The sequence below is a fragment of the Penicillium vulpinum genome, assembly GCF_028829585.1.
Source record: "Penicillium vulpinum strain IBT 29486 chromosome Unknown utg000003l_segment0_segment0, whole genome shotgun sequence".
NCBI classification, from domain to species: Eukaryota; Fungi; Ascomycota; class Eurotiomycetes; order Eurotiales; family Aspergillaceae; genus Penicillium; species Penicillium vulpinum.
The window spans coordinates 4378293-4403120 of record NW_026643243.1 but is presented as its reverse complement, the minus strand read 5'-3'; the positions used below and the strand labels follow the sequence as shown (position 1 = coordinate 4403120).

Sequence of the window (24828 nt, the reverse complement as noted above, 5' to 3'; positions counted from 1 at the left end):
GACGGTGGGGGCCACCGTATTAAAGTGGCCGACATGGGGTGATAGCGGCGGTTAAACAGTGCTGATCATCCTCCTTGATTGGCCAATGTTAAAGCCAAGGATGGGTCCAACTACGCTATATGTTTAAAAGAAGACAAAAAAATATCAAAAAAATCCTAGTTTGTAGGAGTAACCGCGCGCGTGGGTCGCAAATATCAGGTGTTAATATATAGTGGCAGCCCCCCGCTTTGATAAAATCGCCGTTTAGTACATTTTAGATAGGAATTTATCCCAAACCTCTTCCTTGGTAATATTTACATATATCATGGCTGCACCTCTCCAGATACGCCTTGCGTCTCTTGACAGTGATGACCCATGGATTGTGGAGCAGAAATATTTCATGATCCTAAATGACTGCTTGCAACCAGCCAGCAAGATTTCAGCTGCCAAAGCCGCGGCTGGAATTAATGAACTCACTCCGATGAGCCGCGAGGCAAAAGGCGAAGAGGCGGAACACCCAGAAAGCTGGTGTTTGGAATTTTGGGGAACATTCAGCGAGATTGTGAAGCAAATCTCGTATGACCATCCAGCACAAGATAAAATGGTTGAGATCATGAAAGAGCTGAAAGCCTTGCCGGGAGTGGAAGTCACGTTTTACGAAACGGTATTAGCTTTCCAGTTGTCATATTCAGCTCCTCAACTGACTTGCTTATCTTTTTATGTAGGCACGACCGCGAATTTGGACAGATCTTCCTTGTTTAATGGAAGTATGGAGCGAGGCTTATATCAGTACGTCAATTTGAAACATAATATCCATATAAATATAAACTAACTGTTTACTGAACAGCCCCTAGCCCAAAGGGTGATGCTTCTGAGTTTGCTAAATGGGTAAATTGGCATGCATTTTCAGCCCGCGTACTTCAGGCTGGCTTAGCAGATTGGTTTCATTTGACGACTTTGTGCTTCCATGATGCGCTCGAAGAGGAGCATATTGAAGCAAAGGAATTCTTGGATTGTCGAATCCGCGCTTCCGCGCAGTGGATCGAACATTCCAGAGACATAATATTTCATTCTCTTGACAAATTACCCAACTTGAGGTATTTGAAACCTGGCCCTCTATATTTCGGCAAAGAGGGTCTGTCCCGTGAGAGATGGGAATTCTGGGAAGCAAGATTCCGTGACCTGGCAGAAAACGGGATATTTGCAGAGGAAACTGCTTTCATCTGTGGTAGGGCTGCACGGCAGATGGCCGCAATGGCTGCAATCAACGGTGTCAGTGATGAGCAGGAGTTTGAAGAGACAGCAACATTGGAAGAGTCACATTAAGCGCATCAAAGTAATCTTGCAAAAACTCTAGAAGAGTTAGAGAATTAAGGGGAAGATATTTGCATGAATGTCCTATCACGGCGTAACAGTGCGCACGAACAAGATACCAATATCCGCGTCCTTCATATATTGTCAGCTTCTGCAAACAACACTGCGATTGCTAGAATTTATTTTGCCGCAGTGCTCCTTTCTATATCTTGCAAGACATCTAATTATGAGATATTGCGTAATTCGTTTCTCTGTCTCTGTTGTAGTCACATGGTTGGCTGCCAGAACAGTGCCTGCCACCTGCCGCATCCCCAGTCCAGTTTAGATACGAACCACCTCTCTTACCCAAAATAGGATACAGCTTCTCAAAAACTTGACTTTATTTCAATCTAGGTTCTCTTTCTAAGCCATCTGTCGCATCTATCCTAGGTTGATATTAATACTATCCTGAACTGCCACGACGACCAGCTGTCCATTGATCTGCACGTCGCCACCACTACTTCCAGCGCTACTTCTAGTCCCAAGTCACGCAGAATTCCTGTCAGAAGTCCTGTCGTCTACCTAGGTAGCTACTCAACACCATCACCGCCAAGCTCCCCGTTGATGCCATCGTTGGTCTCCTTCCCGGTGGCGCGTCCACATATAGACGATCCAGTACGGAGTACTTGTTGTGGATATTTGCGTATATTTGTGGGTGTTGATGATCAATCCCATCGCCACGACCTTCCCCTCTGTCTACTCCAGCCCCTTACTACATACGGATCTCGGGTTCATAGGGCCCATAATCTCTACAAACTCATCTGCAGAACTTCTACTATCAGGAAAATACCAACGAAAACTTGATCGGATGTTGGTAGAATGCGGGAAGCCTCCTGACCGAGAACAAATTGTCCATATTTCTTTTGAAAATATACGTACGATATTCTCAGTCATGGGTATTTATTTGACTGCGCTAGTCAAGGAGGATCACTTTTTGATATGTCAATCTGACGGAGAACCATGCAACTTCATATGATGAGTGGTGGCTACATATGATATGGGCGGAGATTTGGTACGTCATCTCATTGTCATTGTAGGACAACTGATGTTATTTGATGGATATAAAACCAGGACGGTTGTAAGGTTCGAACATTCAGGTTTCGAAATTCATTTCACCTCTTCTCACAATGCATTCGAAGAAAGTTCTCATTATCCTCAGCGACGCACACTCGTTTCCTTTAAAGAGGAACAGTGGACACGATGCTGGCAAGGTTGTCGATCAGCCCTCAGGATTTTTCCTGCAAGAACTCGCAAAGCCATTGAACAAAATACTCAACGCAGGCCACGAGGTGACATTTGCCTCACCTAAAGGCCACGAGCCCGCCCCAGACCCAAGCAGCGAATCACTTATCGCAAATGCCGGAAATTTCTACGAACGTCAGCGTGAAAATAATCTTATCGAACGCATGAAGCGCGAGAACGGATTCAGCAGTCCACGTCCATTCAGCACTATCAGCGACGGTGAGTTGACCACCTTTGCGGCTGTCTTTATCCCGGGTGGACATGCACCGCTTCATGATCTCGGAGGGGATGCTGAACTGGGGCGAATTCTGCGTTATTTCCATCGGGAGAACAAGCCCACAGCTGTAATCTGCCATGGACCCTACGCACTATTGAGTACAAGGAAGGCAGGAGATGGGTCATTTGTTTATAATGGGTACAAGATGACGTCGTGGAGCGATGCGGAAGAGAATCTGATGGAGACATTGTGGGGTGGGGAGGCCGAGAAAGTTGAGTCGACTTTGAGAAATGAGGGTGCGGTGATGGTTGAGGGTGTACGTGAAAAGACTGGCGGTACCACTTTGCATCGGGAGCTGGTATCTGCTGGTAATCCTTTGGCGGCAAATGCCCTTGGTGATCGGTTTGTGAGAATGATCAGTGTATAATAACTTTTCTCATCGTCTTAACGCTCAAACTGTAAAAACTAAAATGTTCCTCATTACCCCTTGCAGAAGCTAGCGAATGCAAACTATTGTAATTATGAAGTCTGACACACAGTTTGTATAGATCAATTTCTGTGGTGGCAAACCTCTAGACCTCCAACTATATGTTGACTGTTGGCAAAGGAATACTGAAGCAACTCATAAATTTCGAATAGTTAGTGAGACTATAAGATCAATTTATCGAGTAGGGCTTGCAGGTTTCCTTGCAGGTCCTGGTGAGTGAAAAAAGTCAACCTGCCAGAGGGTTACATATAACTTTGTACACCCGCAAGTTCTCCAGAGGCGTCACCATTTAGCTCGAGCCCATAATAAGGCTCTACAACTCTCATTGAAGTCACAATGGAGTCCCATTGGAGGTACAAGGGTAAGCTTAGAACAATTGTTTGGAAAGAAGTCCGAGAAGTAAAATGATGTAACAATGAAAGCACATCGATGGTGTGGGGCTCATGTACTGTGGTAGTTCACTAAATTCAACTTCTCTCCATTCTTAGTCTTAATATATATCGCTCTATGGTCCTATTTACTCACCTTTGAGTTTCATCGAACCACGAGTATGAGCTTTATCCGCCATTCATTTCGACATGCAGCAGTGAGACAGCATTTCCGCCCATCTGTAGGACTTGAATCACATCGGCCGAATCCTAGTCCAAGATTCTTTGCCACTGAAAAACCGAGTGGCCACGCAAAGAGCCCCCGGTGGTTAGTCTTCCTTATGAAATATATTGCACTTGTCACATCTAACTTACACTTTATTCCTTCTGATAGGTTACTAGTATCGATTGGCCTAGGGCTACCAATATCAATCTATCTGTGGCAGAAAGGCGATATAAACATGCCTACCACCCAGGCTCCGGCTCCTAGAGAGCGACGTGGGGCGAATCAAGAGTATATTCAAGGAGCAGAGGGCAATGAAGACACTGGACAGAACCTCAGCTTCAGGTCTTCTGATTATGACGAGGTTTGTTTTTTCTTCTCGTATCTTATCTTCAGAGCCTGGGTTGCACTATCGTCATTTGATGATCGAGAGTGTTGAGAGAATGTACGTCTAACCTTCATACAGCCTCGAGGCATGGGCCCACCCGATGGACGCGGAAGCATATCACTCAAGCAGGAAGGCCTTGATAATGGGGATACCATGAACCCATTTGTGAACGACCCTGGCAAGAGCAAAAAGGGCGAGGGTGAGACAGACTCTGTGAAAGTCAAAGGTACCGTTAGAACGGATCGCCCCCAGGTGTGAGCCATGGCATCATTCTCGGATTTTTTAAATCAAATACATAAATCAATATGTACATAAGAGTTCAAACGTTACCAACAAGTTGTGGCAGTTTTCATGAATATATATTATTCATACATTATTGGTGGCAAAGAGAGACGATGTGGTTTGGAATGCCTTGTGTCTCGGGCTGAAATCCAGCTCTACAAACCCTCAACAGTGCTATCTCGATTCTTAAATGCTGACAGAGTCAAATTTGAAACTCTTCAGTATCAAAGCTCATGCAAGCGCGTGTGGGTGGCCTTATCATTGCAGATTTGTGCCTACTGGACTTTACAGGCCAATAACAACATGAGCATAATTATCACTTAAACAGGATATTAAACTTATATATAATCCAAATCATACTGATTGTACTCAAAAATCCCTTAACACGTGTCACAGTGAAAGGGAGAATAGATCCAAAAAGTCGCATTTTTACCACGCATTTGGGAATGCCTTGTGGTAAATATATTCCCCCTTTTGTCGCTCATAGAAACCCCTTGCCTCATCACAAATTTCCATATTCAATACATTCATTCGAATATCATAATGTCTGATCCGCTTCTCCATTGGCTCGGCAATTGCCATGTACTCGGTCCTGACAACAGCAGTTTGAGCAAGGTCGGCAGTCTCATGCAGTGCAAGCTGGCCACTTCGTAAAATGGAACAGAGTAGCCTCATGTTGTCAATTTCAATTTCATAAGCCTCCAGAATATGGGTCACAGCTAGGAGGGTTGAAAGAGACAGACCGTGGAAAAGCTTCATTGAAGCAATGCCGTTGTTGGTCTCACTTCGAAGAAAATGACGCATGAGAACTTGAAGCTCACCAACTCGATACGTACGAGTTAGGCCAGCCCCAAGAGAAAGTGCCTCGAGTCGCTCGACATGGTATAGATCTTCATTGTCATCAATTTGATAAAGACCCAGCCACACTTTCTTCCAGAGTTTCACAATGCGACACTCCAGTTGGCTGCGGGTCGAAGCTGGCTTTTCGAGGGCGCCACTGCCAAAGCTACTATACTGAGGAGGATCATCAACTTGAACATTCACCTCGGCATGGTCACATCCTCTGGCAGCAGAAATACTGTGAAGAGTAGGTGTAGTGGTAGCAACACACCACAGCTTAGCACTGAACCACTCGTTAATCGTTGGCAATCTATCCTACGGAAAGTTGGAGACATACTTGCTGCGAGATTTGACCGTACGCTTGGATGAAGGAGTAGATAAATGGAAGAATTCCAATACCTTTCGGAGGAATCTGTGAGCGCGATGGGGCTTCATTGCTATCAGCAATAAGAGTATTGAACAAGAAGCCTGAAGGATTTCTAGGCTGAGAGGCTCATTTGCCCTACCCTGAGGCAGAAATCTAGAGCTTTATCACTACACAATAGGAGAGTATGTTGTAATCATGGCGTGCTGCCCTGTTTTTGATCAGGGAATGATGGTCCGTTCGTGCCTCCTTAATGTTCAACTCGGTGAACACCATAAAATCTCTAGGCAGTGATCGAGAGCTAAATTAGAATTGATCTATTACATTTTCGCACACCTACTGGAACATTATGTGGGGTATCTTGTTTACTAACACTCTGTCTACTCTACTCGGTAGTCTTGTGTTGATAGCCGCAGTCAATATTTGTCTGATTGTTAGATGTATGATTGACTTCTATTTCCCAGAATGACGAGATCATGATAATAAAATTACTCTCATCATGACTGTTTGGTAAACCGATAAAACTAGAGTTTTGTTGTGCCATAGTAAAATAAGTTGGTAAATCTCGTCGGCAGTCAATTCCGTGTATGTTTATATTTTCCCATATAGACAGGTCATGTTGACAGCACTGCCCATTCTGTCCCTGAGCATGAACTGCTTTATCCCAAAGTCAAATTTATAAGAGTTCAACTATCAGCTGAAATATACCTGCGCAGCTGTTACGACTTGAGAATTTTTCATCTTATAATTGATCTAAAATTATGTTGACTCCATGTAGAATCGATGACTTCATGACTGGGGATAGAGAGCTTGGAATGTGGGACTTTTGAGATGTCTCACACATATTAGACTACTCCCTACAATTTAATAGATACGAAGATATGTCCCTACAATCAGTTGTTCGCGTTTAGTACGGTGTACATATACCTTTAGATTGAGAAACGTATATAACAAGGTGTGATGACGCAGCTGTATAAATAGCCGCATACCTCCTTACAGCTACAAAACTAAGTGAAATAACAAAAGGGCTGGATAATATTTCGGCTCCTTCACATTCCGATCCGAGATCTCCTTTTGCAACGATATTTGACGTAATTCCTACATTCCAAAAGACTTGTGTTTTGCATTTTCATTTCCTTCACATCAGGGATATCCATGATTCTGTTTGTTGTCGCTAACCGAGGTGTCGCGCTCAGCTACATATGCACCTATGGTCATCCGGTATCACCTTGTCTCATAATCGCGTATGACAACGCGGGAGATATTTAGGTTGAGCGTCTGCATTTCGAAATTTCTCGGCCTACACTGAAAAAGGATCATGGCAAACAGCCATTCTATGGAAAGCGAGTCCATATTAGCTGCAAACCTAGAACAAATTTTTCGCAATTCCGTTTCTTCCTCTGACGCTTCATCTTCTCCAGTCGGTTCGTTTCCGACCGAAGGTTTCGCGCCAATCCGCACTGCTCCATTGGACTCCCGAGAAAATCCCTCGTGGCTTAATTTAGATGAAGATGGCATCGCACGTACTAAATCTCGCCGACGCAGTCATGCCTCCGGCCATGATACCAAAGGAGAGGAATGGGCCCAGATAGAAAGATTGATCTCACGGATGTTCGGCGCTGAGCGCAAAGCGAATTCTGAAGAAGAGAAAACACGTCATGTTGGAGTTGTATGGAGGAACCTCACTGTGAAGGGTGTGGGCCTTGGGGCTGCTCTTCAGCCTACCAATGGGGATATTTTTCTTGGGTTGCCACGGCTCATCAAGAAACTATTCACTGGGGGTAGGAAAGGTGCTGGGGCTGGAAAAGCACCGATACGAACCATCTTGGATGATTTTAATGTAAGTCTATTTCTCACCACCAGAGAGCGGCGCGCCTAATCCCTCATCAAGGGTTGTGTTCGTCCGGGGGAGATGCTGCTTGTTTTGGGTCGCCCTGGCTCTGGCTGTTCCACTTTCTTGAAAGTGCTGGGAAACCAACGAGCGGGCTACGAAAGCGTTGAAGGCGATGTGCGGTATGATGGCACTGATTCAGAAACAATGGCAAAGCAGTATAGGTCTGAAGGTATGCTATCCTTTGTATGATTATGGTTCTGAACTAAAACTGTCAGTCTTGTACAACCCTGAGGATGATCTCCATTATGCGACTTTGACTGTGCGAGATACACTGCTTTTTGCCCTGAAAACCCGAACTCCCGACAAGGCCTCACGCATTCCAGGAGAAAGCAGAAAGGAATATCAGCAGACCTTTTTGACTGCCATCGCTAAGCTGTTCTGGATTGAACATGCTCTAGGAACCAAGGTTGGCAACGAACTTATCCGAGGAGTTTCTGGAGGTGAGAAGAAACGAACTTCGATTGCCGAAGCTATGGTTACAAAGGCTAGCACACAGTGCTGGGACAACTCCACCAAGGGATTGGACGCTAGTACAGCGCTGGAGTATGTTCAAAGTTTAAGAAGTCTAACAAACACGGCCAACGTTTCAACGGTGGTAGCTCTCTATCAAGCCTCAGAGAATCTATTTGATCTTTTTGACAAGGTGATTCTAATAGAAGATGGAAAATGCTCTTTCTTTGGACCCAGCCAGGATGCAAAGGCTTATTTTGAAGGGCTGGGCTTTGTATGCCCCCCACGCTGGACAACCCCCGATTTCTTGACTTCTGTCAGTGACCCTCACGCAAGACGTGTCAAAGATGGCTGGGAGGACCGAATTCCTCGTAATGCAGCTGAATTTCAAGCTGCATATCGCAAAAGTGAGACTTACAAAGGCAACTTGGCGGATATTGAAAGCTTGGAGGCCGATGTCGAAGCCCAAAGGCAGGAGAGAGAGGCTGCAAGAAGTAGCAGCAAGCGGAAAAACTACACGATCTCGTTCTACAAACAGGTCATGATTCTGACACATCGTCAGTTTCTGGTTATGGTTGGTGACCGAAAGTCATTAATTGGAAAGTGGAGTGTGATAACTTTTCAAGCCCTCATTGTTGGTAGCTTGTTTTACAATCTCCCGGATACCAGGTACGTAATTGCCATTCCAAATATGACTAGACTCCATATAACTCACCATTTCCAGCAACGGCGTTTTTACGAGGGGTGGAGTGATGTTCTTTATACTGCTTTTCAATGCATTGCTTGCTATGGCAGAGTTAACAGCAGCATTCGAGAGTCGACCAATCTTGATGAAACATAAAAGCTTGTGAGAACAGGAACGAAGAAACGGGAAATAACAGGACTAATTTTTCTAGTTCGTTCTATCGCCCTGCGGCATATGCGCTTGCCCAGGTTGTGGTTGATGTGCCTCTTGTGTTCATACAAGTCGTCCTATTTGATCTCATAGTATACTTGTGAGTCCTATTGGGCGCTTTGCATGGATTAAACTGATGAGCTATGTAGCATGGCAAACCTTTCACGCACAGCTTCACAGTTTTTTATAAATCTACTTTTTATTTTCATTCTCACAATGACGATGTACTCATTTTTTCGTGCCCTTGGGGCCCTATGTGCCTCATTGGATGTTGGTAAGTGAAGCAAATTCTCTGTTATCAAAAATTCTCTAATAATACTGTATAGCCACACGTCTCACTGGTGTCGCCATCCAGGCATTGATCGTCTACACAGGTGAGCCCAGTACAATAAGAACTGCTATTTGAAATTAATGGCCAACGTAATTTAGGTTATCTTATTCCTCCGTGGAAAATGCATCCATGGTTAAAGTGGCTCATTTGGATCAACCCTGTCCAATACGCATTTGAAGCATTGATGGCCAATGAGTTCTATCATTTCCAGATAAAATGCGAACCTCCCTACATTGTGCCTGATGGGCCAAATGCGGTACCTGGTCACCAAACTTGTGCAATCCAAGGCAGTGACCCGGACCAGTTGGTTGTTCATGGCCCCAAGTATATCAAAACGGCGTACACTTATACCAGAGCTCACCTGTGGCGGAACTTTGGCATCATCATTGGATGGCTCATCTTTTTCATCTGTTTGACAATGCTGGGGATGGAGTTACAGAGACCTAATAAGGGTGGATGCTCGGTCACTGTGTTCAAAAGAAGCGAAGCTCCGAAAGCAGTTCAAGATGTCATCAAACGGTCCGGCGCCCGAGAAGACGAGGAGTCCGCGGAGAAAGATGGCAGAGTCTCCAATAAAAACGACTCAAGTGAATCTGGTGATGAGGTCCAGGCCATTGCTAAGAACACGGCAATATTTACATGGCAAAACGTCAACTACACCATTCCATACAAGGGTGGCCAGAGACAATTATTGCAAAACGTTCAAGGGTATGTCAAGCCTGGTCGGCTGACTGCATTGATGGGGGCTTCTGGCGCAGGGTAAGATATGCAACAAGGTTGATCCTGTCCTCGACGCTAATGTCGCACCAGGAAAACTACATTGCTCAATGCCTTAGCACAGCGAATCAATTTTGGGGTGGTCACTGGAAACTTCCTGGTTGATGGAAGGTAGGGAATCTTTAATTTATTTCACCAAGTACGCACTCTAATATTTTCAGGCCTCTACCAAAGAGCTTCCAGAGAGCGACTGGATTCGCCGAACAGATGGATATTCACGAACCCACCGCTACTGTGCGGGAGTCTCTTCGGTTCTCTGCTCTGTTACGGCAACCAAAAGAAGTCCCATTACAAGAAAAGTATGATTACTGTGAGAAAATCATTGACTTACTAGAAATGCGGTCCATCGCAGGTGCAACTGTTGGATCCACGGGCTCGGGCCTCAACCAAGAGCAGCGCAAACGACTTACCATTGCAGTGGAATTGGCAAGTAAACCCGAGCTATTACTTTTTTTGGACGAGCCGACGTCTGGCCTCGATTCTCTAGCTGCGTTCAACATTGTACGCTTCCTTCGCCGACTCGCAGATGCCGGCCAGGCCGTGTTATGTACAATCCATCAGCCTTCTGATGTGTTGTTTGAAAATTTTGATGATCTCTTGCTGCTGAAAAGCGGCGGAAGGGTTGTTTACAATGGGCCCCTTGGAAACGACTCTAAGACGCTCATTGGTTACTTTGAACGAAATGGAGGGAAGAAATGCTCACCGCATGAGAATCCGGCAGAGGTGTGCATTCTAAAGCCAGAGCTATTGTTCCTCACTGATATTCTCCCTAGTATATGTTGGAAGTCATTGGAGCCGGAAACCCTGATTACAAGGGGCAGGATTGGGGCAATGTGTGGGCCGACTCGCTAGAATCAAAGCAGCTTTCCGAGGAACTAGAAGGTATAATTGCCTCCCGTCGCAATGGTCAAGATGACGAGAAGATCAACGATGACCGCGAGTACGCAATGCCACTTTACGTTCAATTAGTGGCAGTCACCAAGCGCGCATTCGTGGCTTACTGGAGGGCCCCAGACTACGTGCTTGTAAGTCACTTCGTTTTAAATACTACACCTAACTTACTTAGCTGATCACTACTCAGGGTAAATTCATGCTCCACATATTCACGGGCCTTTTCAACACCTTCACATTCTGGCATCTAGGACACAGCCTCATAGACATGCAATCAAGACTCTTCTCTGCCTTCATGACATTAACGATAGCTCCACCTCTGATACAGCAACTTCAACCGCGGTATCTCCATTTCCGAGGCCTCTATGAATCTCGCGAGGCTAACTCCAAGATCTACTCTTGGGCTGCCTTTGTAACGAGCACGATTGTCCCAGAACTGCCATACTCAATTGTCGCCGGGTCAATTTACTTTAACTGCTGGTAAGTGGCTTTTAAGATGGAACTTTATCTCTCATCTCTGACACCAATACAAAAGGTACTGGGGAACCTGGTTTCCGCGCGATTCATTTAGTTCCGGCTACGTTTGGATGTGCCTGATGCTCTTTGAACTATACTATGTTGGACTTGGTCAATTCATAGCCGCTCTTGCGCCTAATGAGCTATTTGCAAGCTTGCTTGTGCCGACTTTCTTTACCTTCATTGCCTCCTTCTGCGGTGTTGTTGTCCCTTACGCCGCGATGCCACATTTTTGGCAGTCGTGGATGTATTGGCTTACGCCTTTCCACTATCTGCTTGAAGGACTTGTTGGAGCTATCACGAACAACGTCCCCGTGCGCTGTATTGACCGCGAAGAATCCCGCTTTAGCACTCCGGCTGGAATGACCTGTCAAGACTACGCTAGGTCTTATGCCGAAAAAGCCGGTGGATATGTTCGAGACGTTGGGAATGGAATGTGCTCGTTCTGTCAATACTCGAACGGCGGTCAATGGGTAAGTGATGCATCGTCCTGATCTCCTTTGCTTGGATATCTTAGTCGGCAAACTTGGGGTATGGCTAACTAGGACTTTGTTACACTTTCCAGGCTAAGAGCTTCAATGTGTTTTACTCGCACAAGTGGAGAGATTATGTGAGTATCGTGCTTTACAGATCTTGGGCTAACTTTGAATGTCAAATTCATCTAACATTCATTAGGGGATCCTCTGGGCATTCATCATCTTCAATTTTGCTCTTGTTTTTGCCTTCTCCTGGTTGTATTTGCACGGTGTTCGCAACATGAAACGCTGGCTCAGTGAGCGTAAGACGAGAAAGGGCAAAGACCATTCTTGAAAGTGGTTACACCGTGTCTTCCATGCAGCGCACGGGTGCATCGTGTGTTAGTCTCTAGCCTCTTGTGTTCTCTCATCTACTCTCTCCGCGTGTGTCATTGACTTGGCACAATCTCCGAGACTTGATAAGGTAGAGGGTATTCGAGTCCTATGTTCTATTATAACAAATATATCTCCGGAACAACACACCATTTCCTTAAATTTAATTTGCTCAAAGTGCTATATGCACCTACTATGTAGGTAGTCCATTGGTTGAGGGAGGCCTAGTTACATTGAAGATCTCTACCTGGTACTTGCATGGGTGGCATTGAAACCGTTACACGCAATATCTAATTCGCTAGAGATCAATAAGTCGGATATATATTGTTAGATAAATCTCCATGTGCCTTGGCCAACAAAATTGCTCATCGCGCAACTCCGCGCCCAAAAGCTTGGCATTTTTCCGCCTTCTCACCCTCTCTCATCTTGCGCGTAGAATTTTACCTATACCAACTTGCTGCTTCTAGGCGCACCACGTTATATGCCATGATTTTATAAGCTCAACAACTTTCCACCTATTCCATTCACCTCCTTTTTCTACTTCCGCGACCATGAAGGAAGAAACAGACACTGCTAGAGATACCCCCGATGGCTCGGCTGCTGGTGACGATTCGAAGGCCAGTCTTGCCGCGAAGGATCGAAAATGCCAGTACTGCCAACAGGCTTTTACATCCTCATCATTGGGTCGACACCTCGACCAATTCCTTTTCAAGAAGAAACCCGACGGAATCCACGACGTCGAAGAGATCAGACGAATTCGCAGTGGAATCACCCGGCGCCAGGCCCGAACATCCACAGGGAAGACCGAGGGCAGTCCCGACCGAGGCCAGAGAAAGGGCCCATCAGAGCCATTTACAGCCGCAGACTCGGGATCGAAGTCGCGCGAGGCTCCGGTGCGCATGATGTTTAATACACCTACCTGGCACGCGACTGGGGTGATAAACGATATTCCAAACCCCAGTCGCGTGCCGGATGGGCCCAGAATTGCGCCATCACAGTCTCGGACAGGGTCGTTACAGCTACCAGACTATGCAAGTAGAGGTGCTAACTCCAGCAACCCGGATACGATGCGGGCGCTGGAGCTGGCACTACGCGAGGTGCTTGATAATATCAAAGCTGCGAGGTATATTAGCTCATTCCTGTCGTTATATCTAACTCCTAGGCTCACAACACACTAGCTCCCGTATTCGGCCTCGGTTATCTCCGTTCGACTTCGACATTCAAGCTCAGACATTTCCCTCCATGTGTCTGCAGCTGCTCCCTCCTCCACCCAGCCTGTTTGCGCCGCATCCGTTTTCCTCTACTGCCTCGTTTCCCCTACAGCCCCCCGGCGCGGAGCACCTCGATATAATCCGCCAAGCCCTTCGCTCGAAGGTGGCACAGTGGCAGACCGACCAACTCGCAGTAGATTCTACTGGTGCGGCGCACTCGAGACATGCGAATAGCGGGGTGGATCCGAATATGATATACCGGAGCGCACAACAGCATGAGGATATCAGTTTTCGACACTTGGAACTGGCCTTCAATCATTGGAATTCCCTGCCTCACGACACCCGTCGTGAGGCGTGGCAATTGGAAATTACACGTGCATTTGTGCGGGAGGCAGAGAAGCGCAAATCCTCAGATGAGCAACTCGCTCGGGTTCAACAGGAAGCAAACCAGCTGCGTGCTCAGGTAGAGCGCCTCGGATCATGCCAGTGGCCTCGTGAGTTCGCACTGTTTCCCCCGGATACCCTTCCCCTGCCACGGGAGGTAGCGCGGGAATTAGACGCGCAAGAAAGCTACATCAGTGCCGATTCTGCCCGATGGGACTACGATAACGTGGTTGCCAAATGGAAACGTGTTATCATGCACGATAAGGGCATGGGCAGGATTGGGGTTGGTTGTGGAAACCCCAGTCCGCTGGGGGATTCAGAGCAAAGCCAGTCTCAGCAGAGCCCTGATATCAGGCCTCCACGCCCAGGCGAAGACACCACCTCTCATCCGAATCGATTGCGCCCCTTGCAATCTGCTGCGGCTTTGAGCCCAGATGCTGCGGCTGCCTCCACTCCTGCTTCGTCTACCCACTACGCTTCACCGCACTCTTATGCTGATCCTCGCAGCCCATCCAGCGCCCTACCCAGTGGTATGGGCCACGTGGGTGGACTGCCTCCGGCTAAGCGACAGCGCCTCATGAATGGTACAGAAGACCCGTCTGGTCCTTCGTCCGAGTCTGGTCATGCTCCGCCCCCTACAGCTGGTAAACCTTGGGGATCTTCCACCCCCCATTTATCTAATCTTGCTGCACCCTCGGGACAGACGCCTCCATCGTCGTCCAGGAATTGATCTGGAATATAATATTTGTAGAAAAGCATTGGGCACGGCGTTGAGGGGCTATCATTTATATTTTGCATTGGCTTGAGATAGTATGTAGCTTGGTCTGCTCCTGGATCTACGCATTTTACTAGAGAATAACATGATTATCATTATATACTCATATGAACGTCTAGTGGTTTAATTGAATCGCAATGAATGCTCAGGTACTCTATTACAGCGATATGATATGATATTGACAATAAAAAAAGCACTACGGGCTAGATACAGTTCGGTATCTTTGGACTCAGACACTATTTCGCATCTTGAGCAATTTCTTCGCCCAGGTATTCAGCTAGAGTCAACATCTTCTCTTCCTGCAATCTCCTGCCTACCAATTGCACTCCCACTGGGGCCCCATCGTAGGCCTCAGCATCATCTATACGGCGATTAGGATTAAGTTACGAGAGAGGAGGCATGGGAGAACCTACAATCCCACTGAATGTGCTCAAAATCATTCACAGATGCATCAGCCGGTTGTACATCGACCTTCTTGTCGGCAAACGTGACTGGAATCGCAATACTAGTATAGTCAAGCACGTTCACAAATCCGGTATATCCCACAGATTTATATTGGTTGGGAATCACTGCAGCATGAGGCGCCAATGGGCAAAAGATCCCATCAACAGGGCGTCCCGTGCCTGTCAACTTGGCTGTGCTATGCCAGTAGTCCATGTACTGTTTCTGATACTCACGCTTTGCAACGTTGAGGGCGGCAATCTCAGATGCTGTCATCTCAACACCATCACGGGCACCGATTACTTGCGCCGCTCGAGGTTCTCCAGATAGACCAAAATGATGCTCAAAGTCAGCGCCACCGTCCATGTTGAATATTTTATTCTACCAAAAGTTAGCCCCGTGCTGCAGTCAATCCAAATGTCAAGCCTACAGATACATACAAATATTTCAACCGCGATAGCGTGAGAAGGAGGCTTCCACTCAACAACTCGATGACCTAAGCGCCGTAGCGTTTTCTCAACAATCCTGAGCCCTCGGGCAATAGGAGGGTGAATGGTGGCCATGTTGTCGTATTTCATAAATCCGAATGCAAGCGTCGACTCTCCAGCCCGAGCCTTCTCAATCAACTCCTTGGTCTCCCGGACAACCTCATCCCGCCACGGTAGCTCCAAAGCAAGCGGATCATACAGCCAAGGCTGCTGTCCAAGCACAGCCTTGAACAAAAGCGTCAAAGCCCTCGCAGTTGGTGCAATTGGTCCAATAACAGACAGCATGGTGCTCTGGCCATCTAACGAGTTCGCAGCGCCCTGATAAGGCATCCTGCCCGATGAAGGACGAAGCCCATAGAGGAAATTAAACCCAGCCGGGATACGCACACTGCCTCCGATATCAGTGCCGAAACCCGCAGGCGAACCGCGGAGCGCCATGAGAGCGCCCTCGCCGCCAGAGCTGCCGCCGCAGGACACCAGGCGGTTCTTCGGGTTCCAGGTATAGCCGATGATGTTGTTGATAGTTTCACCAGTCATTAAGGTGGCTGGCACGCTGGTCTTACAGTACAGAACTGCACCGAGATTGCGCAGTTCGCGGACGAGTTCGCTTTCTTCTGTGCCACTGCGGGGGTCATTCTGGTTGCCTTGGAAGGTATTTATCCAGCCTACGTAACCCATTGTGGTTTCGACGCCTTTCACGTGGAACTGGTCTTTTAGACTGACTGGTAGGCCATGCAAGGGTCCTATCGGGGTTTTGTGCTTTGCAAAGTATTCGTCTTTCTGTTTGGCATCTTCAATCGCTGCTTCGAAAAATACTTCGTGGAGACAGTTGACCTAACGTTTGGCTCATGATTAGATTTTATTTGGTATGTAATTTGATGCATTCGTGTGGGCTGTAAATGTATATATAAAACGTACAAGTTGGTGAGCTAGTGCAGCACGGTGACAGAAGGCTTCTGTCACTTCCAGGGCTGACCAGCGGCCTGTAGATGTCTGGGCCACAATGTCTACAGCATCTGTCTCTGTGATCTTAATCTCACGCTCGGTGAGGTATTGTCGGATATAATCCCCCGTGACATCGCGTAGTTCTGTAGCTGAAGGGACAGGATATTCCAATCGCCATCTCTCGGGGATGGCATTTAGAATTGACTGGCGTTTGGATTCGCCTTTAAGTTCCCAGGACGCGCCAGTCATTTTGGATGAGAGATGTTCGTTGAAATATCGTAAGAGATTTCTGAACAGAGTACACTATATATTTATCGGGCAGTGCACGTACGGGTGCGTACGAGGGTATATAACGGCCAAGGTCTAAATGCCTGAAGGTGTCTCAATATGCTTTATTTTAGACCGCTTTTGGACACCGCTCTATGCGCTGTATTGTAAATGAAGCCATCCATGGATGTTTGCATCACTCCGACTCAGCCAATGAGAGCGCGGAATTCTTGTAGCGTGTCGCATTTTAATGAAACTGAAGCTATTCCCATCATGATCATCGTCATCATCGTCATCGCCCCAAAGCTACCTATTCCTATATCTATCCATCGCCGTGATACCGAGCGCGACCGCCCAAATACCTACTTACATCGATCTTGAACCTCACAAAGCAGAGGTCCTTCAATTTCTCTCCCAAAACACTACAAATACGGCTATTCGGGCTATACCGTGGAGAAATGTCAGATTTGCCCAAGTTGTGCTAGCCTATTTAACAGTCTTTATCGATGGCCAGGACTAGGAGGTGTGCTGTTTTGTGTGGTGGGAATAGCTTCATTTTATTGAACTTGGGCACCTGGAAAGATACTTTGCTTAGTAAGGCACCAGTCATCCATAGTAATTCAGGTATCTTAGTTTTCTGCCAGTTTTAAATAAGGCATCCTTAGGTAACTTAAGGCAGCAAGCCTGAAAAATTAGGCATTTAGACCTTGGCCGCTATTCACCTTCGTAGGTGCGGGGTTGTTGGAGTCACTTTGTGCAGTTCCCGCACTACGTCGGGGTTTGGTTTGGAGTACTACAAAGATAGCCATATCATCCCGACTAGTTAAGTGCGGTTGATTCGTCTAAGGGCTGCTTATCTCCACCGGGGTGGACCTCGCAGAAATGCAAATCGGCATTGCTCTTGGCAAAAAGACAGAGTGCCTTGTAAATGGTACGCTTTTGGATATTGAAGAGCGAAATCTGATCGAACGCATTGGAACAATACCAGTGTCTCTGTGCTTGAGTAGTTCGCGATACAATGCTTCCACGCTTGGACGAAGGAAAGGATCCGTGGACATTACTGACATCTGAATTTCCCATTTTCAAACGTGTTCTGCTCTCTCTTCGGAAGCCTGAGTGGTTGTCATTTGTCGAACATTCAGATTGATCCGTTTGCTAGACATCCAACCCTTCCACATCTCGTATGGACCAGGCGGCATTCCTGGAGCAGACACTCCGGATGATGGCCAGTCAGCCAGCCATTTCGGACAGGTTGAGGGCAGAATCTTCGGGACTCCGTGCCAGGCGAAACGCGATTTACCGTTCATGTACACAGTATCACCTGAGCGAAGCCGAATGATCTCGCAACCATTCCCGTCGTCGTGGCTAGCCAAGAATAATCCGTCACATCCAAAACTCACGCTGATCAAACCTACGTCACACTCTTCACTCACGTCTCGGTGCACGCTCAGTGTATCCCCGGCGGAATATAGATTCAAAATGGCAGCCTGTGCTGAAGTTTGTGGGAAGGCCGCGCGTAGCAGCTTTGCAATATCCGGCGGGAACTCCGGCGGAATACCAGGCGGGTATACTTTGGCAGTCCAGTCGTACTGTCCACCTAACGTCACCCAGCGCAGCTTTTTCTCTAAGAGATTTTGAACCGTCAATGGGTTGTGTACCTGAGGATCCTTGGGCTGCAAAGTGCGGGTGGGATCGTCTGCAAAGAACGACTTGGGCATGCGGGTGTCTTCTGATTCATCGGGATACGTAATATCGTAGTGTAGGTGTAGGTTTGTCTGATGTTCGGAATTGGGTAAGTCTCGGTGAAATAGGCGAGAGAGCAGTTCGATCTGGATAGTAGGAGGGAGCAGGGCAGGAATCATCAGGAGACCTGTCAGAAGGTCAGGCATGGCTCTTTGTCCTGTTGAGTCAGTTCCAAATTGAGGCGATACAATGCTAACCGGAAATCGATTTGTGAGCGAATACTGGAATATTCTCAGTCATAGGAGCATCCTCTTCTGTTGTAGCATGGCTTCCGCGAATGAAATCATCAAATGCCAATCGCAGATCCTGGCTGGACATATACTGCTCGATCGTCACTCCGTCCGGTAGTTGGTCGGGATCGATCCGTTGCAAATCGAGGATCCCCGGATCCTTGTCAACTTCCGACAAGGCAATCTTAGAATATTTCTTGTAGCAAAGTCTCACAGCATCGGGAGGGCGATCATAAGCACTCAGACCCTTAATTTGAGCCATTGCGAAGAGATGAAGTCAGAGAGAAAGTTGATTAAGGAAAGAAAAAAGGTACGCGGTTCACCGCCCTCTGATAGGCGCGGGGGTTGTTTGTTTTGTGTCTTTCTCTCCCCACCATTGAAATACTGTCTTTTGTCAATCATCTCTTCTACAAATCGCTTTTTTTGATCTCCAGGTGGAATTTGGAGAGCGTGCTGCTCTAGCTGTTCTCAGATACCAACATCCCCAAAGTAAGTAGTGGCTACCTCCTCTCCTTACCTCCCCTACGAATTCTTCCTTGGCAACCTCACTCTATTCTGTGTCAAACACCATTCGGCTCATTTTGTTTTCAAATTTCTCTTATCATTAACAGCAGAAAAGGATCGGATGTCGGGCACTATGGAGAACTATCAGAAAATTGAGAAAATTGGCGAAGGTATGTACCCTCAACGCGATGGTGTCACCCACAGGCCAACTGACGCGTCGATGCTCCTTAGGCACCTACGGTGTGGTCTACAAGGCCCGTGAACTCAATCACCCCAACCGTATCGTTGCCCTGAAGAAAATCCGCCTCGAAGCCGAAGATGAGGGCGTGCCCAGCACCGCAATCCGCGAGATTTCCCTCCTCAAGGAGATGCAGGACCCCAACATTGTCCAGCTGCTGAACATCGTCCACGCTGATGGCCACAAGCTCTACCTTGTCTTCGAATTCCTCGATCTTGATCTTAAGAAATACATGGAGGCCCTGCCCGTCAGTGACGGTGGGCGAGGGAAGCCTCTGCCCGATGGATTTAAGGCGGGTACAACCCTGGGCCTGGGCGATGCAATTGTCAAGAAATTCATGGCCCAGCTTGTTGAGGGCATCCGATACTGCCATAGCCACCGAATTTTGCACCGTGACTTGAAGCCTCAGAACTTATTGATTAACCGGGAAGGCAACCTGAAGTTGGCCGATTTCGGTCTTGCCAGAGCTTTCGGTGTTCCCCTTCGCACCTACACTCACGAGGTATGCATTCTATCTTCGATACTATGGATGAAATTGTCCATTTACTGACATTATCTACAGGTTGTCACATTGTGGTACCGTTCTCCAGAGATTCTGCTGGGTGGACGTCAGTACTCCACGGGTGTTGATATGTGGTCTGTGGGCGCCATTTTCGCAGAAATGTGTACACGCAAGCCTCTCTTCCCCGGTGACTCTGAAATTGACGAGATCTTCAAGATCTTCCGGTGAGACTGGTTCCATTCTGTTCTGTATTCAACAATACTAACGAATTGCAGCATCCTTGGTACCCCTGGTGAAGACATCTGGCCCGGCGTAACTTCATTCCCCGACTATAAAGCCACTTTCCCTAAGTGGAAGCGTCCTGACACCGAGATCGTTCCCGGGCTAGAGGAGGCTGGATGTCAGCTCCTAGAGTCTCTGCTCGAGTTTGACCCTGCACACCGACTGTCAGCCAAACAGGCATGTCTCCACCCGTACTTCCGTCACGGCACGGCACACTACTCTGGACGTGGTCCAAGTAACGGTTTCCACTAGTCTGACGATTCCACACATTGTGTAATCCTATTCACTGTGGGGAATGGTTTCGGGGCATGATTTCTTTCTCCTCTTTCGGCGTTCAATGGGGAGTGATATGGAGGGCGGGCTTACATGATACGAAGTGCTTTAGTCTTGAATAACAGGCGTACATACCCTTTCCACCCTGTAACCAGATACGAAAAATGACGTGATGGTACAATTGTATTCAGCTTTTTTCAGCCTCAGGTTAATGCCATGAGGTGCAGGTCAAGTTATCAGCCGTGTCAGCTGAACTTGGCCCCACATAAATTTGGAATTGAGACATGCTAAGCATCTTAACGTCTTATCCAAACTTGGTTTTTATTTTTTCCATTCCTTGCTTTTTCGCTGCTTTTTCGCTGCTTTCTCACTTCTCTACTGGCTCGAGACAGTCTGATTAGGTCTAAATATGACTCAGAATGCATATTCGCTTGGTGGCCCTTATAGCAGGGGCTGAGAAGCGAGGTGGGGGCCGAAAGCACCCTTGTCAGATTCGCTCGTTCGTACACTAGTCGAATGCACCTGCAGCCTTACGATGAACGCTTTTATGGAGAAGAGGCCCAAGCCTAGCGAATCAATACGAGGCAATGAACGCTGAGGCAATGAACGCTGAGGCTATGTACTTGGCTCGGAGTGCCCGTGTGAGGGGGAAATTGGGGAATGTCTTCCCTGAACTCTTATTTACAGCAATCCCAATCCCATGTTTCTATTTTCGTCCTTGCTCGTCATTAGTGTGATATAAGAGAAATAGCCGCCCAACTTTGGAGAGATTCCTACCGCTGTGTTTACCACCCGAGAAAAGCAAGAGGAAGAACCTGTGAAACCTCAAGCAAAGAACATCAACCCAAACGTCCCCCAAATCATGGAGTTCGATGACGAGATGGGCTACGCTGTAGCAGGACCTGGCTCCTCGCGCTCGAACAGCCGACCGCCCCGCGTACGCTGTCAAGCACCCCAGGAATCCGTCAAGCAGTTCTGGGAACAATTCAACACAAAGTTCCCAGGTAAAGTATACACGGTGCTACCGGACAACCCATACGCACGGACGCGGGCCAAACGTGTACCCAGCGGCCTTATCAAGGGCCACGAGGCCGTCAAATCGTATGAGCAAGCGCGCCAGGAATGCCAAAAATCTGTCGACCGTATTGTCAAGGAATGCGAACGTGTGAATCAGAGATATTCAGACCCCCACTTTGATATCGAGCTAGATTTAAAGACGGGTCGGAGACACTATCTCGATGGATTGGATAGACCAAATATGGAGATGCGACCCCGAGGCGTGAAGAGAGTGACCGTTAGTTCGAAAATTACCTACCATTAGGTGAATTGCGGTTTGCTGATGGGTTTCATACAGGAAATTTTCGAGAACCCGCAGTTCTTCGTTAACGGGCCCACCGCGTCAGATGTGCGACAGGGAAATGATGGGGATTGCTGGCTCATGGCTGCGCTTTGTACCATGGGCAACAAGGAGGAGCTGATCCGGAATATTTGTGTTGCTCGCAATGAAGAGGTTGGGATTTACGGATTTGTTTTCCATCGAGGTAAGCGTGTGCTTGGAGTCTGATTACATCTGGAATCATACTGACTTTTCAATAATCAGACGGCGAGTGGCAGCAGTGCATTATAGATGACAAGCTGTATCTCCGCGCTGCTGACTATGACGAGTCTGTGGATGAGCGACCCCTCTGGGACGACATAAACCGAACCAATACAGAGGAGGAGTACCAGCGAGTCTGGCAGACGGGCTCAAGAGCTCTATACTTCGCTCAGTGCGTAGATGACAACGAGACCTGGCTACCTCTTTTGGAGAAAGCCTTCGCAAAGGCTCACGGTGACTATTCCGCGATCGAGGGCGGATTTGTTGGTGAAGCTATTGAGGATCTCACTGGAGGCGTCACGTCTGAGGTCTTATCCAGCAATATCCTAAACAAAGACCGCTTTTGGAACGAGGAACTTATGAAGGTTAACAAGGAATTCCTGTTTGGTTGCGGGACGGGCCTGTTTACAAACTGGCTAGAACCCACGTACCACGGTCCTCCAAGGGATCGAAAGGGTATTTCGGAGGGCCACTCCTATTCCATCATGGAAGCCCGGGAGATTGACGGGAAGCGGCTACTGCGACTGAGGTATGTGCATGAACGTGATGGTCAAATGCAATGAACGAAAATCTCACAGCACCTAGGAATCCATGGGGGCGCAAAGAATGGCACGGGGCGTGGGGTGATGGATCCAAGGAATGGACGCCCGAGTGGATGGAACGTCTTGGTCATAAATTTGGCAACGACGGTGTATGTATTCATCCATTGCGTTGTTACTAAATATGCTGACCTCCCAGTTCTTCTGGATTTCTTACAAAGATCTCCTCAAGAAATACCAGCACTTCGACCGGACTCGCCTCTTTGGACCTGAATGGACCATCACCCAGCAATGGACTACCTTGAATGTTCCTTGGTCTGCCGATTATCACAGCACTAAATTCATGATCGATGTGACTAGGAGTGGCCCGGTAGTAATTGTTCTATCCCAGGTTTGTGTTTGCCATTTAATTATCCCCTCCCCCTTCTTTCACAGTGGCTGACAGACACAGCTTGATTCACGTTATTTCAGAGGACTAGCCGGCGAGTACAGCTTTGTGCTCAAGTTCCGTTTGCAAAAGAAAGGAGAAGAAGATTATCTCGTGCGCAGCCATAGCAGCCATTTCATGGGCCGATCGGTCAACGCCGAGATTAACCTTGACCCGGGTCACTACCATGTCCTCATGAAAATCACAGCCTTCCGCCACGAAGAGGCAGAATCAACTGAGGAAATGGTCCGCCAGGTTGCCTCGACAAGAAGAGAGAAACTAGTGCAAGTCGGCCTTTCATACGACCTCGCCCACGCCAAGGGAATGGTGGGCGAGACAGAACAAGAAAAGCAGGAGCAGGAGCGTTTCAAGGCAATCGAGCGGAAAAGAGCACGCGATGATATAAAGAAAAAGATGCAGAAAGACTGGATCCGCAACCAGAAGCTAAATGCCCGACGAGAGCGCATGGAAGCAAGGCATGTGAGCCGCACCCCCAGCGGTAGCTCCTACTGTCGCAACCACGAAAGCGATTCTGTCCCCAGTCAAATTCTGGCAGAGAAACCAGTAGAGGACTCTCCTATCGACACTGGAAGTATCTCAAGCGAAAGTAGTGATCACCGTGTCAACGGTTCCGTCCCGACTATCCACCTCAACGGTAGCCAGGGCCTGCACGCAAGACACGCAAGACACGCGAGCAGTGGCTGGCGACGTGGAGCCGACTCTCTGCATCCTAGCCTAGACGCTCGTTTTGCTACAGACGCTCTAGACGCAAGTGATATCGAGATACTAGAAGGATTCGAATTTGACAGCGATATTGACCTGCCTCCTGACGAGGCAGATGTGAAGAATCACCCTCCATCAACGGACCGTGATGGACCTCCTGTTGATCCATGGAATGCTGTCTGTGTGGTTGGCCTGCGGGTTTACTCCAAGGATCCGATGTTGACTTTGCAGGTTGTGCGTCCTGTGCCAGAGGATGACACTGAAGCGCCTCTGGACCGGGACGACCCTGCGGCGTCAGCGACTACCTCTCAGCGAGACCCTTCCTCATGGAGGGACTCTTGGAGCAATCAGCTGCCTATTTAGTGCATGGCTGATAGCGTATTTTTGTTTTATTGAAATTGGAGAGCGATGAGAACTTTCGGTTCGCATGATTGGCTTAGTCCTCGTTGTTGGGTTGAAGAATGACGCAGAGAACATAATGATATATATAGCACTTCAGAATGTAATGAAATTTATCCAGACGAGAGATATCTTTGAAACAAGCATCATTAGTATTCGGGTATTCAATTGAGATCATTTTCCAATACTGTCAATTTTGACAACCCACATATTGTCCGACTACTCCGTATGGTGGAAATGTATGGGTCCAATCAATGGTATTCAACTCTCCGTATTGCTGTATTGACTTCCTGGCAATTTATACTGTCCTGATTACATAAGAAATATTACTGCATACTTAGGATTAATAAATCCTCCGGTATCCTGGTGTATCTGCGCCGACACACCCCCTCAGCGGTCCCAGTATGCTTGCTGAGATCGCTGTATCATCTTGTAATTCCTAGTCTATAAGATGGCCTATATCAACCATGTTGAGCAGTCGCACGAAGCTCTCATGCTTTTGCCGAGTGAGCAAT

General features: G+C 47.6%; 10 protein-coding genes across 10 annotated transcripts; 6 read left to right on the top strand and 4 right to left on the bottom strand.

Moving 5' to 3' along the window:
• Positions 1-304: 304 nt before the first annotated feature.
• On the top strand, positions 305-1305 carry N7479_006721 (DUF3632 domain-containing protein; the record flags this gene model as incomplete). The annotated part of the gene is made up of 3 exons (XM_057254415.1): positions 305-643; positions 705-768; positions 827-1305. 3 exons carry the CDS (start codon positions 305-307, stop codon positions 1303-1305), a joined length of 882 nt encoding a protein of 293 aa, XP_057108277.1.
• Positions 1306-2459: 1154 nt separating this feature from the next.
• N7479_006720 (type 1 glutamine amidotransferase domain-containing protein) lies at positions 2460-4515 on the top strand (the record flags this gene model as incomplete). Its single annotated transcript, XM_057254414.1, has 2 exons — positions 2460-3197; positions 4336-4515. 2 exons carry the CDS (start codon positions 2460-2462, stop codon positions 4513-4515), a joined length of 918 nt encoding a protein of 305 aa, XP_057108276.1.
• A 453-nt stretch (positions 4516-4968) lies between these two features.
• Positions 4969-5814, bottom strand: N7479_006719 (uncharacterized protein; the record flags this gene model as incomplete). Its single annotated transcript, XM_057254413.1, has 2 exons — positions 4969-5662; positions 5717-5814. The coding sequence occupies 2 exons, from the start codon at positions 5812-5814 to the stop codon at positions 4969-4971; spliced, it is 792 nt and encodes a 263-aa protein (XP_057108275.1).
• Positions 5815-7061: 1247 nt separating this feature from the next.
• N7479_006718 (putative ABC transporter) lies at positions 7062-12307 on the top strand (the record flags this gene model as incomplete). Its single annotated transcript, XM_057254412.1, has 15 exons — positions 7062-7583; positions 7635-7806; positions 7853-8756; positions 8812-8934; positions 8984-9082; positions 9132-9256; positions 9309-9356; positions 9412-10072; positions 10124-10201; positions 10252-10813; positions 10864-11115; positions 11157-11461; positions 11517-11970; positions 12063-12107; positions 12173-12307. 15 exons carry the CDS (start codon positions 7062-7064, stop codon positions 12305-12307), a joined length of 4485 nt encoding a protein of 1494 aa, XP_057108274.1.
• A 589-nt stretch (positions 12308-12896) lies between these two features.
• N7479_006717 (uncharacterized protein) lies at positions 12897-14670 on the top strand (the record flags this gene model as incomplete). The annotated part of the gene is made up of 2 exons (XM_057254411.1): positions 12897-13468; positions 13524-14670. The coding sequence occupies 2 exons, from the start codon at positions 12897-12899 to the stop codon at positions 14668-14670; spliced, it is 1719 nt and encodes a 572-aa protein (XP_057108273.1).
• Positions 14671-14951: 281 nt separating this feature from the next.
• Positions 14952-16838, bottom strand: gmdA (putative general amidase GmdA; the record flags this gene model as incomplete). Its single annotated transcript, XM_057254410.1, has 4 exons — positions 14952-15076; positions 15129-15537; positions 15597-16478; positions 16563-16838. 4 exons carry the CDS (start codon positions 16836-16838, stop codon positions 14952-14954), a joined length of 1692 nt encoding a protein of 563 aa, XP_057108272.1.
• Positions 16839-17675: 837 nt separating this feature from the next.
• Positions 17676-17936, bottom strand: N7479_006715 (uncharacterized protein; the record flags this gene model as incomplete). The annotated part of the gene is made up of 1 exon (XM_057254409.1): positions 17676-17936. One exon carries the CDS (start codon positions 17934-17936, stop codon positions 17676-17678), a length of 261 nt encoding a protein of 86 aa, XP_057108271.1.
• A 2-nt stretch (positions 17937-17938) lies between these two features.
• alkB (oxidoreductase, 2OG-Fe(II) oxygenase family) lies at positions 17939-19091 on the bottom strand (the record flags this gene model as incomplete). Its single annotated transcript, XM_057254408.1, has 2 exons — positions 17939-18726; positions 18797-19091. 2 exons carry the CDS (start codon positions 19089-19091, stop codon positions 17939-17941), a joined length of 1083 nt encoding a protein of 360 aa, XP_057108270.1.
• A 363-nt stretch (positions 19092-19454) lies between these two features.
• On the top strand, positions 19455-20607 carry nimX (cyclin-dependent serine/threonine-protein kinase CDC28; the record flags this gene model as incomplete). The annotated part of the gene is made up of 4 exons (XM_057254407.1): positions 19455-19503; positions 19565-20073; positions 20134-20297; positions 20349-20607. The coding sequence occupies 4 exons, from the start codon at positions 19455-19457 to the stop codon at positions 20605-20607; spliced, it is 981 nt and encodes a 326-aa protein (XP_057108269.1).
• Positions 20608-21490: 883 nt separating this feature from the next.
• Positions 21491-24277, top strand: N7479_006712 (uncharacterized protein; the record flags this gene model as incomplete). Its single annotated transcript, XM_057254406.1, has 6 exons — positions 21491-21922; positions 21983-22169; positions 22229-22754; positions 22811-22916; positions 22964-23155; positions 23216-24277. 6 exons carry the CDS (start codon positions 21491-21493, stop codon positions 24275-24277), a joined length of 2505 nt encoding a protein of 834 aa, XP_057108268.1.
• Positions 24278-24828: the final 551 nt, after the last annotated feature.